This window comes from Prinia subflava, chromosome 2, assembly GCF_021018805.1.
Source record: "Prinia subflava isolate CZ2003 ecotype Zambia chromosome 2, Cam_Psub_1.2, whole genome shotgun sequence".
NCBI classification, from domain to species: Eukaryota; Metazoa; Chordata; class Aves; order Passeriformes; family Cisticolidae; genus Prinia; species Prinia subflava.
In genome coordinates this window covers 65,284,356-65,303,023 of record NC_086248.1, presented here as the reverse complement: position 1 = coordinate 65,303,023, position 18,668 = coordinate 65,284,356, and the positions used below count along the sequence as shown (strand labels likewise).

General features: G+C 38.5%; 1 protein-coding gene across 4 annotated transcripts in view; it reads right to left on the bottom strand.

The window, feature by feature from the left end:
- The window catches only part of UTRN (utrophin), a 343,691-nt gene that overhangs the window by 244,181 nt on the left and 80,842 nt on the right, over positions 1 to 18,668 (bottom strand). For all 4 annotated transcript variants that reach the window (XM_063390324.1, XM_063390322.1, XM_063390325.1 and 1 more), the window contains 12 exons: positions 17,395 to 17,510; positions 16,205 to 16,368; positions 15,405 to 15,608; positions 14,230 to 14,411; positions 13,367 to 13,517; positions 11,823 to 11,942; positions 11,027 to 11,128; positions 8,025 to 8,132; positions 7,264 to 7,443; positions 5,829 to 5,995; positions 3,343 to 3,466; positions 1,499 to 1,586 (listed from right to left, as the gene is read on the bottom strand). In XM_063390324.1, coding sequence (XP_063246394.1) covers positions 1,499 to 1,586; positions 3,343 to 3,466; positions 5,829 to 5,995; positions 7,264 to 7,443; positions 8,025 to 8,132; positions 11,027 to 11,128; positions 11,823 to 11,942; positions 13,367 to 13,517; positions 14,230 to 14,411; positions 15,405 to 15,608; positions 16,205 to 16,368; positions 17,395 to 17,510 — 1,706 coding nt within the window. The remainder of the gene's footprint in view (positions 1 to 1,498; positions 1,587 to 3,342; positions 3,467 to 5,828; positions 5,996 to 7,263; positions 7,444 to 8,024; positions 8,133 to 11,026; positions 11,129 to 11,822; positions 11,943 to 13,366; positions 13,518 to 14,229; positions 14,412 to 15,404; positions 15,609 to 16,204; positions 16,369 to 17,394; positions 17,511 to 18,668) is intronic.

Genomic DNA, 18,668 nt, shown 5'->3' with positions numbered 1-18,668 from the left:
CAGCCAGCCAGCTCCTACAAGAGCATTGATGACCCTGCTCCACAAATGCCCCTGTGCTCACACGCTGGCCACAGCCTGGGCACACCAACCCCACAGCAGCCACAGGGGAGGAGCATGCACAGAGACCAGTCACTGACACTATGGCACAGCCTGTGCTTGTCCCAGGACAGAAATGGATGTAGGCACACATGTGCCAGTGCTGTGCATTATTCCACGCAGGTGTAGCTGGGCCTATGTCTGGAAAAGGGCTGTGAGCCTGAGCTGGACAGAACATACTATCGGACCCTAACAAAACCAGGGGTTGTAGATGGGCTCTTTTCTGTAGATCCCAACCTTTAAGATGATTACCAATTAGAAAGCAAATTCTTGACCTTACTCTCTGCTGATACAAAGCAGCTTTTCAACTATACATTTCTCATTATGGTTAACAAATGCTGGTTTCATACCATGACCTATCACAGCTAACAGCTTTTGTAGAAGAAAGAGGAAGGGAGGATTGATTTCTGTTCGGGTTTGAAAACAAGGAACATCTAAAACTTTTTATAAACCAAACTCCAGGTCAAATCAGTGGCTTTCAGCCATCAGCTTCAGGGCAACAGCTCCCACTCTAAAATGCTTCAGCCACAGTAGGCAAGGAGGGGAGGACCAGACATGTTTAGTAAATCGGGGCATACGAGCAAAGCATCGCACTGCAAAAAAAAATGGGATTGCTGAGAAATCCAATGGAATTCAGCGTTTTCCAAAAGGCATGCTGGTCTTCATGCAGGACAGTGATAGCATCCTCTCTCTGGTCTGAATAGTATCAGTGATAACTTCACCAGAAGTCAAGTGCACAGCAGATCTAAAAGATTGCCTCTAGATGATATGAGCATCTCTTTTATAGAGATATCATTTCACTGATGGAGTTCTTTCAATATGAAACAAGATCTTGGCAAGGCTTAAAGATTCAGCTTCCATGGATGTCAGTTATAAGATCCCATGGATAAGGGTTTTAATTGGCAATCGATCATTTTCCCAATCATATAGACTTCTCTTGCCTTTGAGGCAGAGATTGTGACTGTATCATTAAAAACACACTGACAGTTCTTACACAAATAGATAAAACTATGGAAAAAAGATACACATATGTATCAAGTTTAAATTTGGTTTCAAAATTTTCTCTTCTCTATAGCAGTTGTTTTAAAACTTACTTAAAATCAAACCACTTCCTTAAAGGCATGTAACTAGCATTGTCAGTGAAACAGAAATAATTTCTTAAAATATCCCTTAAAAGACGGCAAATGAACACATGCACATTAATGAATAATAATACTGCTTTTCTAAAAGCTTTAATACAAAAAAAACCACATAACTAGCTATAACAGTAATAATAACAGTAACAACAATCAATGAAGGAAAGAAAATGGAAGGAGAAGGAAGGAGATAATGTATTTCAACATTATTTCCCAGCAACTCAACTGACTAAATCACAAAAGAGAAAAACCTCCGATTTGCTTACCCTTTCCCATTTGATCCAAAAGAATGTGTCCATTTCGTTTCAGTTCATCTAACTTCTGGCTTTTTTCAGCTCTTTCCTTTTCAATCACCTTCAAAGTGAATCCCAAAAGAATACAGTGGCAGCAAGGGTTATTTTCCTTGACTTCCCTCTTTCACCCAGCAATATCTGTTTTTCCCACTACTACCCAAACCACATCATTGTCTTGGACACACCACCTTCTGAGGTGCATGTTAGTTCTGCTTGTGCAGAAAACAAATGCGGAGAGTCACCTCTCACAAGTACCAGGAATGTGAGAAATTAGTACTATAGCACTAGGAATAAAATACTGTTTAAAGGCTTGATGATCCCACAGTGTGAAATAAGATATTGGATATCAGCTAAAATAAGTCACTTGTGATCAAAAATTCAGCTGTAATTATCAAATGTGAATCAGTGGAGAAAAGACCTTCTTCTTAATGGCCCCTTCATTTCTACAGTTTCTACTGTGATTTCCAGCAGGAGGGAACAACAGGCCTGTTCCCTAGAAGTCCAAACAACAAGACACCCCACCAGTGGAGAGTAATCCACTCTCATAAGTTCTAGAGCATTACTCTCCTTCACAAAGATTTGGAGAGGGAAATTCTCTGTGACTACCAAGATTTTTAGAGGGAAAAGCTCCTCCCACAGATTATACATATTGGTGAATATTCCTTTGTGAATCAATAGGTGGAATACATCCACAGGGCGAAGATGATCCTTGGCCACAAAACCACAACTTCAATATCCTCTGGGATTACAATAAAGTAAGTCCAAACTAAAATCTTTTTGAACTTCATGTCAAAGGTCATTACTCTGGTTTAGCCTTCTACGGTACATTCAGAAGCAAGCATTTATTTGTACAGCTGGGAAGAACAAACTCTGTCCTATCCATTTACAGTCCAGTCATTTAAAAACAGTACTGTTCATGGGAACCTGATGTTCATCTCAGAGCCTCTTTTCTAAAGAGCTATAAACATTCTTAAAGATCTATAAATAAAATATTGGGATGGCTGTTTTGGTTTTTATGTCCAACAGTACTGTCATTCCAAACATTCCTACTGGCATCATTTTCCACAAGAGCACTAAGGAGGAGCCTCTTTATAGAGTTTTTCAAGTATTGTTTTTGATTTCAAAAGCAGATTGAGGTCCTGCTAAAGCTCCAGTAAGTCTTCACTAACAAAGAATGCTTAAGAACCAGAAAAAGACAAGAGCAGAATCCTAACAAGGAAGAACTAGAAAATAAAATGGCTATTCCACAGCTCCCACAAAACTCTAAAATCATGTAGTCTGTCTTGCAGGTCAGCAATACTGTACAGATGCTGTAATGATCAGGTTTTCTCCAAAATTAATAGAGCAAACCATATGTCCAAGAGTCATAACAACAAGCCACTTTGGACCCTGGGTGGTACAGTGTTTGAGGAATGTCACAGCATGATTCAAGGGGTCTCTGAGCACCCCACTGGCCTATCTCTACCAAAGTTATATAAATGGTATCAGTCAAGGCCATTTCCAACTGTGAAACATTAAAGCAAAATATGCTACTTAGTGTAAAAGATAATAATCCTGAAGACAGACATTTTTCAGAACTCCAAGGGAGACATCAGTAATATATGCTTTTAAAATTTCCTGTAGATTATGCAACAACACCAGCAAAAAAAAAAGTGTCCAGCTGGTCAGAGATTTCCATGTATGCTCAGTTCTGAAACTATTTAACTGAAGGACTTAATCCCCTCAAAGCACAGGGATCAGCTCACACCTCCAGCTGACAGCCAGCTTAGATACAAAGTAGAGTATTCAGTGAAACATGCTCTATCTCCCCATTTTACCTTCAATTTTTCTTTCATGCTTGAAGTCTCTCTCATCTTCTTATACTCTTTGATGTCGGCAGCCTGAATGGCAGATTTTGATTTTGAAATCCAGTTCAAGAGCTCAGCACTTTCAGCATCAAACCTAGTTTAAAAGGTCAGACAGTGATTTGTTTTTTTGGTTTCAGTCACTCTGTCTCCTAAAAATCAAGTCTTAAAGTTCAGCACATCATTGGATCCCAAATCAGCAAGGCTGTACATAAAATTCATGCTCCTCATATTACCACTCACAGGAAGTAAGGTGGAGACAGACTTTCAAAAGCCTACCATAATAAAAATTATATCCACACTGTCAGCCTTTAGAAACAAATTGAGAATACATGTTGCAATTTATTTCTCCTTTCTTTTTTTTCCACACAAAGCTTCACATAAACTATAATCATTTCTTTTAATAAGTTACAAAATAGATCTCTCAGTGCCAGGTATTTTGAAAGTAATAAACTGGACCTCAGGAATGTGACAAATAAGAATTGCAGTTCTAAGTTTGAGAAGTCTGCAACGCTATTTTGTCTGAAGGAAAAGCTAACAGTGGCAGTGGCAGCTGACAAACATTTTTGCACACTTAGCTGACAAAAGATTAACTTATAGCTTACTGTTTTTGTCTACAGTGGACACATCTATACTCAACTTTCTTACCCCTACAACCTCTAAGCTACAATCTAACACCACCAAAAAAAAAAAAAACCCCTATCAACTCTCAAATTAACCAGTACTGTAAAGAACTTGAGAGATGGACAGATACACTGTACAGACCACAAGTCAGGTTGTATTACAATTACATTACTTAACAGGTGAATCCTAACACGGAGTAACAGCACCCCAATAAATGCTGTTGTCAAGCACTCAAAGCTTCCATGGGAAAAATGGCAAAATTCTATTTACTGGACATTTCTTGGTTTCAAGATAATTAAATGGAAACACGCAAAAGCATCAGAAAGTTTATGAACTATTTTTACTACCCCTGGTTTTACTGCAGTTTGAACTCTAGGAAAATAGATGACAGAAAAATCACTTTTGCTTTAAAAATTTAAAACAGTTTCTGTAACTCATGAGACACAGAGAAAGGACAGATACTTGCTGACTGCTTTACCACCCTGGTGCACCCAGATGAACACACCACCCCCAGCAGAGCTCAAAGGGTCTGACCAGACTCCCCAAGTGGGTTTGGGCATGTTCCTCACCCCTTCAAACCTCCATTCCTCCTCCAGAAAAAAGGAACAAAAAACTCTTCTTCATTGTGCAAATGCACATCTCCTAGCACAGCAACTCCCTAGTCTTGATGCAGCCTCTACTGTATCTCTAAATGACCTGACAGAGATTTAAACCAGTGACTCTTGAAGGAAATGCTCATTATATGAGTCAAGAACAAAAAGCAAAATGTCATTTTGCATACAGCACTTAATTTCTTAATTTATAATGAAACAATTCCTTTAGTTGTGTGTATGCTACTTAATAAAGAGAATTCAACACAAGTTATTAAACACTGTTTAGCCTAAGAGGAAAGAAGGTTCCAGGAAAACTTGGCAGCAGCCTCCCAGTACCTGAAGAGGCGCTACAAGTAAAACAGAGAGGGACTCTATGGGCAAGTGTATTGATAGGACAAGGAGTAACTTTTTATATTGAAAGAGAGTATATTTAGATCACATATAAGGAAGAAATTCTTCACTATGAGGGTGGTGGGATACTGGAACAGGCTATCCAGAGAAGCTGTGGATGCTCCATCCCTAGAAGCCTATCAGACCAGGTTGAATAAGGCTCCAAACAACCTGGGTTAGTGGAAGGTGTCCCTGTCCATAGCAGGGAGGTTGGAATGAGATCTTTAAGGTCCCTTCCAGCACAGATGATTCTGAGTCTATATATGCAAATGAGCCAGCCACTCCAGAAATACTAGTCAAAGGAGACATCAGTGTAACATTATTCTTATTACTAAATACAAGAGAGATGGGAAATGTTTCTGAGCTTCTTTTTTTGTGCTGTTTCTCTCATTTTTCTCATATATTTATGAAGATTAGAAATAAATAATAAATCAATCAAAATGCTTGACACTTTTATACCACCTCTTAAGTAAAGATGAGAAGATGTTTTTCCTAAAGAAAGTAAATATAATTCTGTCTTGTCAGCAAAGGAGCTGAGGTACAAAGGACTAAAGACTTGCTTCTGTGAAAAATAAAACACCCTTTTTTCCTTTGAAATAAATGGAAGCTACAGGTTTTCTGCTGCTCTGAAAATAAGGCTGTATATAACATTCCATTCCCATTCAAAGAATCACAATTTTTAGGGTTAGAAGAGACTACTGAAGATAATCTAGTCAAGCCCCCAAGCCCATCCTCACAACTGTAACTTAAGTACTACTTACTTGCATAAAAGAAGGATCAAAAGTCAAGACAGTCAAGACAGTCTCTGTAATATCCAATGAGCAAGGGAAACTTGCAGTGACATATACTTACTTTTTCTTTGCTTCACTGTCCCCTGGAATTTGCCTTTTCTTTGGGAGTGGCGGTGGGGGCAACTCCTGTCTGGACTGTTCAACCACTACCTGTTTCTTCAATGATGTTTCTGCAGCAGTCTTCTGTGAAACCTGTGACATTCCTACGCTTCCTACAGCTTGAGTTACCTGTACAAAATAATTAAGGGCAAGGATTGTGTGCCATTTTTACACAAGCTGAGTTGTTTTTTCTTATTTTCTTTTATTCAGTCAAAAAACCTGTTCATTCACTCCCACAAATGACCACACTGAGCTGTCACGAGGCATCTTTATCATAGATACACTCCAGAGAAAAAGATGATTATTCTCATTTTACAGATGGGAACCAAGCCTCAAAATTCTCAGTTCAACTAGAAACATGCCAGTCCAAGAACTAAAATTAAGAAAAGGAGCATTGTATGTATTTTCTTTCCTAATTTCTTCACAAAAAGAACAGAGGTATTTGGAGTTTATTAAGAGCAATTTTACATTTGTACTCTTACTCCACAAAATAAAGCCTAGATCTCATAAAAAGCTGATACACAGTGAATTTGACCTAAAAACTCACTCAAGTCAATAGAAACCTCCCATGCTCTTTATCAGGTTATAAGCTAAGTCCCAGGAGCTTCAACCTGTAAGTTCTAAGTATGTGTTTGATATTTAAGGGGAGTGAAAGGATAGAGACAGGAACTGGCATTCTCTAGTGCGTTGACTCAAACATAAGAACAAATTAAAGCCACATGGCTCAAGTGAACCCCTACCCAGACTGCACAACTCATTCACGATACACTAAATGGATCATGAGCCATGGTTTTCACCATAACATATTAATATCACCAAAAAAAGTACATATGAGTTATAAAGCTGTCAAATAAAACTCTCACAGAATCCAGTAGGAGTTCTGTCTAAATAAAACATTACCAAGCACTCAAAATACTAAAATAAACATTGAACAATTCAACTTGGCTATCATCACTACATGTCAAACAAACAACTACTCTATTTTCAACAGATGTGAAATCATACTCACAGAGCATAAATACTTGTATGACTCCCATTTATTTATCTATTCTGGGGTTTGGGTTCTGCCTTTGTTTTCTTTTAGTATCAGATTTAATCCAGTCTCAGTACTCTTATAATGTTTAAAGTCATTTGCATTGACTGATAAATACATGGCAAGCCTGCTTTACTCATCAGAAAAATGAAGTTTAATCTGTGTGAGAAAGGAGTAATAGTACTAGACAGGTTAACAACTTGGGCTTTTGGAGAGCAAAAACGCAGGCAGCTTTGTCAGCCCCACATGAAAAAGCACTCCCCTACCTCTCTAGCCTGATGCCTGGATAATTTTGTGGACACAGTGAAGTTTGCATACATACAGTCATAAGAAAAGCTAAAAAGTAGTAAAGCCTTGTAAATACCTGGTTAGAGTAATCCTCTAGCTTCTGAACCAAACTGTCCCACCTCTGAGTTAGCTCTTCTTGATCCTGATCAATTTTACTAGATGCTTTGCCATTCCCAAGGATTTGGGCCACATCCTGACCTAGTTCATTCAGCTGGTCTAGTGTTTGTCGTTTCATACCCATGTCCTCTTTTAAAATCTGTAGTTAAAAGAAAAGATTTAAATATGACATCAAGTATTCTACTTCCCCTAAGCTTTAATTCCACGGCTAGAGGCAAAGGGGGTTGAAAGGGTGGTGACAGGGTGAAAGATGCACTATCTGAGCCAGATGAACAGTTCTTTTGTGTAAAAAAAGCACTAACAGACACTATTTTTAAAGAGTACATCCTTGAAAGATATCCTAGAGGAACCAGCAGTATCTCTTCAGTAACAGTTACAAATGATTAGTTCAGGTACAAGCTGCTCCAATGACATAAAGAAGAACACACACCACAAATCTGTACTTTGGAAAGCACAGCTGACTGGTGGCCTGCAATAACATCCAAACCCTCTCAAAAATCTGGGATAGCTGTTTCAGAGTTTGGCACACCAACATGGAACGGCCATGGAGTAAGTAGTACATATTTTTTAAATTCAAGTTCAAGAATCTGGCAAGGAGAGAATGTTGGCCTGGCTTCTAATGCATCATGCATTCACAGCTCCTATCAGGGTCAAACTAGTAATTTGCCACTCATCTAGTCTACAAGATTTGATAAGATAAAGCAGGATATCAGTACTCACCGCTAGTTTTCGAACATTCACACTCAGGTCTGTTTGATCTTTAAAGCTGCTGGTCTGGACCTTACTCAAAGCCTCTTCTTTCTCAGTCAACCAAGCTTTCAATAAGCACTGCAGATCATAGGAAAAATATTATAAGAAAATACCAAGACTGTCAAAAGCCATTGACAATTGCTTCTTTAAAATCTTTGCATTAAAAGCAAAGTTCTGCAGTCTTCTTATGCTGGAATTTCAGTTGACTTTAACAAAAATAGTACACATAAGAGGACAAAAATATCAGATTAGGGAAGTAACGCTTCCAGTGAAACAATTTCAACAAAACCATTTCTCATGTATCAGAGCACAGCTCCCCCAAAGTTATTTATATAGCAAACAGATATCCACCATAAAGCTAACACAGGATTTATGAATCATATTAGAATATATCAAAATGGCATGTATGTGTTCTTTTGTTTTCCACCCTTCTTCCTCTCTGCCTCAAACACAGCTGTTACAAATATTTTCTCACAGAAGTGACACCACTGGTAATTCATATTTCTTTTAGTCCAGGCAGTTGATCAAAGACTCAGATAATTAGTCTGACTAGGTGACTAATTAATCACCTCCCTGTTTGTGGTACCTACCTTCAATTGCAAAATAACTTCAGCAAATCCTATTTCGTTAACTACTGCAAGCTGGAGTGGTCTGCTCTGAATAGTTCTAACTTGGAGACCTTTAATTTTTTCCACTGTTTTTTCTAGGAAACCTGTCCTGGGTCCCACTTCTGTTCAGTCACACAGAACTCCTGTAGTAACACCAGCAATAACTGGCACAAGTACCAGGAAGGATTTTAAGTATTCTGTATTATGTTCCCACATAATGCTGCTGCTAGACAGCAATCTCCATGGACTAGAATGCCCATGTCTCATCAATCTCAGTTGCCCAGCCATTGGTGTACTGCTGCTCCTCTCTTAAAAAACAAATCACACAGCAAGACAGACCTTTTTGTTCTTTGAACAACACACTTTACAGCAGCCATAGGTTCCCCACCCTAGCTGTATATTTCTGGCATTGTCCCAGAACTTACTACAGCAACTTTGGGCCACAGGGCTAAGGCAGCTTACATTCCCAATGTAAAGTAATATGCAAAATCTACAGACAGAAAATATGATGGTGGTTGAAATGCCACAAGGCGGTGAGAAAAGAAGAATTATAACACCACACATTCTCTGGAAAAATCGTGCTGGCACCCCAGCCAACATATTTTCTGCATAAGAGGAGCTCAAAAACCCTTCATGTGTTCAGTTAATTTCTGCTAAATCAGCAGTCAAAGATAACTCTCCCTAGTAAACTGAAACATAATTACCACAGTGCTAAGAAGTCTCTGGCACTGATTGAGGAATTTGTTTCCTGAGTGGTAAGGATTGTGTTGACTTGAAAATGTGGTGTACAAAAGCTTTCTAGGCAGCCACAAAAAGGCTGATGCATCACTGTTGCTCGTCTCTCCATGTGGTTGGGCAAAATAGGAAATGCTTGTCAACGAAGTGTTTTAGTTACTTTTGTGTTATCAGTGTTTGTATTCAATTTTTAAGTAGTTTCAGACTGTAATGCTTGTAAGTAACTTGATCATTCTTGTGGATTTGTAATTCAAACCTGTTAGTAATAAACGCATTGTTCAGGTAAATGAGTACAAAAAAGTTCATCTAAACCATCTAAAACAAACTTCTATTTCCTCCTTATTTGCTATCTGACATTCTACATTAAGCATACTGATTGCTTCACTTTTACAGAGCAACATAGCTACACACAAATTAAAAATCTGAGTTCAAATGTTCAACTCCAATAGAATATGGCACTTTCAAAAGTATTGTTATGGTCAATGAGTGGTCCCCAAACAAATGTAAGGGTAGGAGAGGACAGAAACATGTTGACACAATGACAGAGTCATCAAAACTAAGAGCACTTGAAGTCTATACCTTGACCACACACAGCAAGGATTTTGGAGGAATCCTTATTTCTCAAATCTGAGTTACCATGCCCAAGAGTTGCCAGAAAACATTAGCACACAATTTTCTGGATACACACACACAAGTGACAACGCATTACTTTAAAGAAACGTATATAAACATACTTGGCATGGAATAAACCAGAATCTTAACCTTGGGTCCCTATTAACAACAAGGTTACATGAGCTACAAATTCAGTGTACCAATATACTACAAACAGATGTGGAAGGGGTAAGGGAGAAACACACATGCAGCCCCAAAGAATGCAGACAAAACAACCTTGTCAAAGAAACCAGGCTGCAGCTGATAACAGCTATACCAGCACTGTTCTACTTCTTCCAAATGTCTAAATCTCTGAGTACTGCCATGTTTAAACAATAGCTTACAGTGATAAATATCATTGTTTAAGAAAAAACAATTTCAGTAAAATCTTCAGAGAAAAAACCAAAATATTTTAAGCTGAAAAACGAAACAAGCTCTAGTTCTAGGCATACAAACAGCACATGTAGTTGTGTTACCATATTTTTATGCCATCAGTTACTTGTGTTTGAGCAGCATTTTATATGTAAAATATGTGATACCAAAGCAAGAAAACACATCAGTATTGCACAATTGTGTATACGTGTCCATGTTGGAAGCACATATTAGGAAGTACGATAATTAGGAAGATTTCTGTAATTACCAAACTATCAGCTAGGAAAATGACAATGAATTTTCTAAGTATAGAAAACAGGGCACAGATATTCCCAGTTCTTGACCATTTTGCAAGATGCCTTGGTAATTATTTTATAAGGAGCTATAAACTTCTATTCTCAAACTTTGGAAAAATACTTCTCTTGCACTTCAGAGTTACTCCCGTCCTCAAAAAACACTGGGAATCCAAACAAAAAATTCTAGGCTTTCTAGGTTTCTTTTCCATGAGTTGTTCAATCCTAGTCAGAACTTTGACTGTTTGGCCTTTTTCAGTTTGGTTTTTTCCCCTCCACAAATCAACCAGTCACTCTGAGAAACTGGACTCACCTGCTCTTCCAGCAGCTCCTGCCATAAAAGCTGAATTTCTTGCAGCTTGACCCGCCGATCCTCAGTCCAACGGCAAACTGCTGTCCACCGCTCACCGAGCCTCTACAAAAGCACAAAACACTCAGGAACCATCAAGAACACCACAAAGAAACTCCAAAGCCAGATATTCAAAAGTGGGATTTCTAATGCAAATACTTCCCAGTCCATTACTGATATTGCTGTATTGCACAGAGCTGGAAATTAACACTTTCAAAAACATTCACATATGGCCTACACTGGTTTTGCTCAAGTCTTTGAGCTATTTGATTAACTTAAAAAGGAAGAATGAAGTAGCACAAAACCTGTTTGAAAAAAATTGTCTCATGTACTCGCTGTACTTCAGGTTACAGTCCTAAGTGACAGGAAAACACTTCCTATGATATTCTCTAGATTAATTGCGTTCATGTCTTCAAGTATTTCTCCTATCAGATTTTAACTTTCTAAGGAAAATAACTTACATGAAATAAGAGTTGTACTATGCATCTTCCCATTTAATTAAACTGCTGAAAGGATACACTACCAAATTACCTGAGTAATTGGGAATGCAAACAGCTTGAAAGTCACCAAAGCACTTTTGCAGATTTTAGCTTAAGGTGATTTAATAATTCTTTAAGTTATTATTGCTCCTAAAGAAAATGTTATTTTAAATTACTTTCTAAGATAAATTGTCTTTAAACACAAAAACATTGATTAACAATTACATGTGAATGTATAGAGTATCTAATACTACAGTTTTAAAAAGAGGGCTCTAATTTACCTGCAACTGTTCCTCCAGAATAGCTGTTGCACTTTCCCCACTGCTTTCATCAACAATGACCACCATGTGTGTCAGGGAGTTGACCTTCACCTGTTCTGCCTCTAGGTCACTCTGCAGGCTCTACAAGAACAAATCAGAGGTTACCAACTTTGAACACGTTTGCTAATCTGCTGTTTTGGCCACAGTGACTATCACAGCTGCTGTGGCAAAGGAACTTTGGTATTTCAGATTCAACAGCTAAAGACAAGTTTTACCACTGGGAATCACTGCACAATTTAAAAATTGTAAGCAAAAGGCTGCTAGAAATGAACCCAAAACCATTCTGTTAAAATGCTGTAAAAGATGGAGTGCTTTAAGTAGGATGCCCCATACTTGACTAGGAGAATCCCATGACAACTGCATTGCCTTTCCATATGTCTGATGTTATACAGGGGAGAGCTTAAGTGTTTCTACACAGGGCTGCTATTGTTAACAAGCAACGACACAGGCCATGCCAAACAAAAATCTTTAAGGACACTCATTTTTCAACAGCTGACAACATAATTTCAAAACTATCAACAGTGCAATAACTGATCATGATGCTACTAAGAAAATAGTTGAAAAGTGCAGAAAATGTGCAGTTCTGATTAGTTTAAAACAATCTGTGGATTTAAATATTCATGCAACTTCTATAAGAATAGATTCAATGGTTAAAGCCTACTACCAAATATCTCTGCAAGATCAACACACCTTTACAGTACTGTAAATATCACTTTTTATCCCAGCACATCCTATGAAACACACGGCTCAAACTCCCCAGACTTTGAAAACAAAGGAAAGAATGCAAATGTGGGACAGGAAACTACACAGACTAAAAATACTCCAGTGTTCTTGTTCTGTGAGGTATGTCCCATGCTGGGGAGAAGGTCAAACCTCAGCAGTGAGCATGAAAACTAAAGCTGCACCACGACAAATATCAAAAGGACATCGTTCTCCTTCACAAAAACTTTGCAGGATAGAAAGGCTGGATTTGCACCCAAAAAACTCAGTTGAGAGAAAAAACACTTCCAAAATATTGCACACCTGAGAAAGCAGTGTCTAAGCACTCTCTTAGGATGCAATCCCTGTAAACGCAGAGACTGGAATCAGTGACTTGGAAGGCCCCGATTGTTTTAACTCGCACATTATTTTAATGTGCAAGTCTCAAGCAGGCTTTAACAATGCCTGCCAGTTCTTAAGGGCAAGTCTGTTCACAGTACCTTTCATACTGTTCCTCACACCAAGAGTTTACCCAGAGAGGCCTTATTCTCTGCACAAAGTAAGGGTAACAATTTTCCCTAAAGGTTTCATTTTCTGCATGAAGAAAATATAATAATTCCTACTAGTCAGCAGCGCTAAAGTGAAGCTTAAGGTTTCTAACTCCTTTCTACACAATCATCATCCTTTTCCAAACCCCAAATGTAGATGACTTCTGACACAATCAGGTTTCTCACTCAAGGAATCCACCAATGTACACATCTTCCAAATACTTCTCCTATACATATTATAACAGGCAAAAGGTTTACCTTATGTTCTTCCAGCTGTTTTTGAAGTGACTCCAAATCTTCCGCTAGGAGCTGAGATTCCATCTTCTGAATGCGCTCTTCTGTGACTGTGAGCCAGTCAGACAGCTGCTGCAACTGCTGCTTCTGGAGCTCCATCAGCATGTCATGCAGGCTGCAGGGGGAAGCACAGAGTTACTTCAGACACAGCTTTCCTGAGGAAAGGAACTCAACTCTAGTTCATATAGGAAAGAAGCAAGGCCATACATAAAACTGTTACCTACCATCAAATAAAATTTTCACCATTAAGCTAAGGAACACAGATAAGTATCCTTGTTTTCCTTCTCAATAAAAAAATGTTCATGAACTACGTCATTTATATCAGGGATTGTATCTTGCAGTGGGGGTTTGCTGCTAATAAAGCCACTACTGAAAGTCACAACAAAGTTGCAGTTTCTCCCTTGATGTGTAGCTCTTACCTTGGTAACCCATATGTAGGAAAAAATTCTTCTGAAAGGTTTTTAGTTATGTAAATACCCACAGATATCCACATGCACTATACTCTTTATTGAGAAACTTAACTGTGTTTCTAATATTGTTTAAGTAGTTTATGCAATCACTGCATTTAAATACCATGTATTTAGTCTGGCACATCTACATAACAATTCACACAAATACTTTACATAATGACAAAAAAAGACTTCCAATCAGTCATCCTCATTCCTTTTGTTTCACCTTAGAAATTAAGGTGGATTTTGTGTCAAAAACTGAAATGTTAATTCTAAAAAAAAGTCTTACAAACAGATGCAAACCAAATTCTCCAAGACCCAGCAAGCACCAGAGGTCAGTCCTGAACCTCTGGAAGAGGTTATGTGCCATGAACTCACCGGGACTGCCTGTCCATGCTCTCCACCCTGAGCTCCTCCCAACGCGAGTTCAGCAGCAGCATTTGCTCCTGGATCTCAAACTCTTCTTCAGGTGACAGATTTCCCTGGGCCACCAGTTGGTTTCCAGCCTGCAGAACATTGCCCACACTGCTCTGGTGAGCAGTCAGTTCCATCATAAAACCCTGGAAATGGTACAAGCACACACATCACTGTGAGGTCCTATCAGAGTTTATGACTTGGTAAATATCCTAGAAAATTATCCTGTTTGAAACAGTTCTGTAGAAGGAGCTGACACCACCAAATGCATGAGGATGGCAGACCTGTTCCTTTCCTTGACACAAGATTTTCCATGGGCTACAAAAAGCCTGGATCCAGTAAAACAGAGGAAAAAAAGCTGAGCACCTCAGTGAAAGATCTGTTTGGGAGAAGAAAGCCTTCAAACAAACACACCAAGCACATGAAACAGAAGTCTACTTATGGCCAACAGAACCTAAAACAACATCTAAAACGAATTGAAGGAAAGCAATTACAACCCTATGAGTTAGCAACATTTATTTACTGTACATCCAGAAAGTCTCTTCCTTTGCTTCCTGGCTTTAAAACTGTAGCACAAAGAAAAAATCCTCCTATTGATCAGCATTCAAACTCTATGAGTAAGCTGACATGGGAGCAAAGTAAAACATCTAACATGACAAACTTCTGGCAGTATTTGTTGGCAATACCAAAATTTGTCAGGCAATAACATTTGTTCAGATTTAGAACCAAGTCAAACCAAAATTTGGAAAAAAAGAATAATTTGGAAGCACCAAGACATGTTTCTGAAACAAACTATCCTAATCATCACAGGAAGACCACTGAATAAATTGATATGATTATCAATTTCAGCATTATCGTTATTTAACAGCAAGTAGCATAAGGCTGACCAGGCTTTTGGCAGCAGGGAAGTACAACTCAGTCTGGATCAGACTGCTTTTGTATTATGCACACCAGTAAATCAGCCACCAAAGGCTGATTTAAAAAAAAATACGTTAATGTTTCGAAGCATGCTTCCCTCTAGGTTTTTCTAAACAGAAAAATTTTGTCTTGAATAAAGACTAGGAAATGGAAGTTCTGCAGCTTATTTACACAAAAAAAGAAGTCAAACCACAACAAAGGAATTTATGAGAGAAGCTTACTTCATGGGTGGAAAATTGTTCTTTGACTTCTTCAACATCACCAGATATTTCCTCCTGTTCCCGAAATGCATCCTCAGCTGACAGCAACCATGTAAGAACTTCTTCCAGAGCAACTTGGTAGCTATCCAAGTCCATATCCACTTCTGTCACTGTGCTGGGAGTCTCTGCTCTAGAACTGTCCTGGTCTTCTTCAAGTGCTACAGTCTAGGCAGCCAAGAGGGAAGAGATATCTTAGAAGTGCACAAAAGATGCCCTCCCAAATGGTATTAAAAACAGAACAACTAAGATCTCTTTCAATCTTTCATAAAATGTTACAAATAATTGTTGCATACATTTTAATGAGAAAGGCAAAAGTCCCTACTTTAAAATGCAAGTTCATTAGTAAAGAACCTGGATAGAAAATACAACTTTAATCTTGCTCTGTTGTCAACAGTGAATCAAAACCAACCAAAATCTCATCACTACCACTAACCACTACAAGTTTCATGGCAAATTCAGTTAAAGATTCTGGACCACCCTCTTCAGCTGATCGAGATGTATGAAACAGAGAAGCAAAAAAAAAAGAAAAAAAAGGCAGCATAACACAAATGGAACTTTATACCTCAGTATATTATGTACGTTTCAGAAGAGTAAAAGGAGACAGAAAGACTGAAGTTAATGACAAAGAAGTTGCTTTGATTTTTTGTGTTTTTCCGGTTGTGTTGCCCAGGACAGAAGGCAGGTTCCAGAGATAAATGACAAACATGAAGATCAGCTAAAATTACAACTCAAGAAAAGAATGGCTTTAATGACAAACACACCTGCTGCACGCTGAATTCTCCATCCTCACATTCCTGCTTGTACCTCCTTGGAAGGGTTTCCACCTCCCGAATATCCTCCATTGTAACTTGCTTAGGAAGGACCTCAAACAAAGATGTTAAATACATAATAATGGACTTTTTGTCAGGAAGCTGTACAGCAACATCTGCATCAAAAAGATAAAACATGGGGAAAATAAATTAAGATAATTTTTAAATCATTACATAGAACACAGGTAAAAATTCACATATTCTCCTGTTAAACAGCCTTTCATAAGCTTTAAACTTAAAGACCGGGTTTGACATACATTAAAAGCAGCATGAAGGAGAAAAAAAATTTAGAAATAAATTTTCTACATTTGAAAGTGAATTCACATTAAAAATCTTGATTTTTTTGAAGTAACCCCAATTTGAGGTTGCTAAGGAATAAAATCTGTTTGGGGAAAATTGTTCTGAAGTATCTCCCAAGCAGAAATGTACTTCAAGGACAGTATCCTAAGTATCCTACATACACAAACATTTCCACCTAGGCTCTATCTCCCTTCCCATTGCTAAGTAATTTTCTCATTTTCCACACTGGGAAGTTTCATCAAGTCAAGTTCACTTCTCTTGGGTTATGAACAGCACCTATTCAGTTAATATTGGGGTTTTTTTTTTTCATAAGAAGGTGGTGCTTGAAGTTTGAGGGCTTGTCTTACAGAATGAATCTTTGGAGGCTCACTGCAAAGCAGAGCAACAGGTCAGTATTTTAAAAAGGAGCTGTAAAAGTTTCCTGGCAAGCATTCCTAGGTAGCTACTGCTACTCAATGTAAGTGTAAAGAACAATAAATTATGAGCTCTTAAAACACCCCATTCTATAGAATGCACTACTGCACCTGAAAAGCACAGACCCTTGCAGCACAATTCGTATCTAAAAGTAGTCAAATAAAACCAGCGTACCAACTTCACCTTCCTTATACAGTCTCTGGATGGAAACTCAACCCAAACCTTAATATTCAAAATGCCAAAGCCTACACATCTACATCCAGACCCTTACCCTAAAAATGCTATTTGTTTAAATCCAAATTGAAGGGCTTGAAATTAAATAGCATTGCACAAAGCTGATGGAATTGTTATCCATGCTTAGTATCAATAGAAGAAATTTAAGAGATCTCAAAAAAAGCTTCTTGTCAAGTAAAATCACTGTATCCCACCTTCAGGATCCAACAGTTTCTCTATTCCCAAGTGGTTCTTGGCTATGTTGAAAGCATTTTCCAGTCTCTCAACCGCAGACATCTTTGTAACTTTATCCCAGCTGAACAGCTCAGGTCTAAAAGTGAAAGCAAAACAAGGATAAAGGAAAATTTTATCCATAAGAAAATTTCATATCATGCAGAATATCAAGCTATGCATATGAAAGTAGCTACCCAAATAATATATCCATACACATATATACCAAATACCAACATAAGTGCATACACATAAATGCAAAAAAAAAGCATGATTCTCACTTACTAGTGAGAATCTAACAATCACAAATTAACTGACTGCACACCCACAGCAACACTCACCTTCCATTCTGTGCCCTAAACAAAGTCACTGACTGCAACAGGAGATCAAATACCATTCGCAAGAACACATCAGCTTTGTTTAAAATTTATCCCAGAACCAGTTCTCCTCAACTATTTCTTTTACAGCACTACTGTTACTACACATTTTCTGCATCAGGCACTGCTGGGTAATCAAGAGTCACTCTGTTCCTGGAAAACCTCATTCCAAACTTGTGATGTGGCTCGGTGACTACCCCAGGCCATCACAGTCAGGAGAAACAGTGGTCTCTATCCCACTCACTCCATCTTCCCCCCATGGTCTCTTTCCCCCAGTAACAAAAACCAGCCTACAAGAAAACACCCCATCACAAGTGCTCATGAGTCCCAGTGCAATTCAGGCCAAGGAGCTGATCAATTTGCAGTGTCAGCAGCCTTCATCTAAGATCAGTGTTAACCCAATGTCCAGTCCAGCTGTGCACCCAAACACATTCCTGGGGCCTCAAGGGGAAAGAGCAGAGCACACAACAGGAAGCACAGGGAGCAAACAGGGCCCATTCCTAGCAGGACCTACCCCTCTGGGGCATGATCAGCCAGTGCTGCAGCAGCACAGCTCCAGAGCCATTAAAACACCTTCCATTCTCCTGCAAGAGTGCGCCTTCTCATCAAGACACTGCTATTGATTCTGTACTTTATAGAACTTGGGGAGGAAGAGATGGGCTGGCCTTCAACTCTTTTAATATTTGATTCAGTTGTAAATTGACTTAAGAGTACCCTTTAAAATCTGTCAAGTCATTACCTTTGTGAAACAGGAAGTCCCTAAGCCAATAGTCTAAGAAGAAAAAAGCCAGAAGAAAGCAGGGTGAGCAGGAACAAAGTCATACAGAGAAGCTCATGGAATACTGTACATCCATGCAAAAGCAACAAGGATAACCACAGAT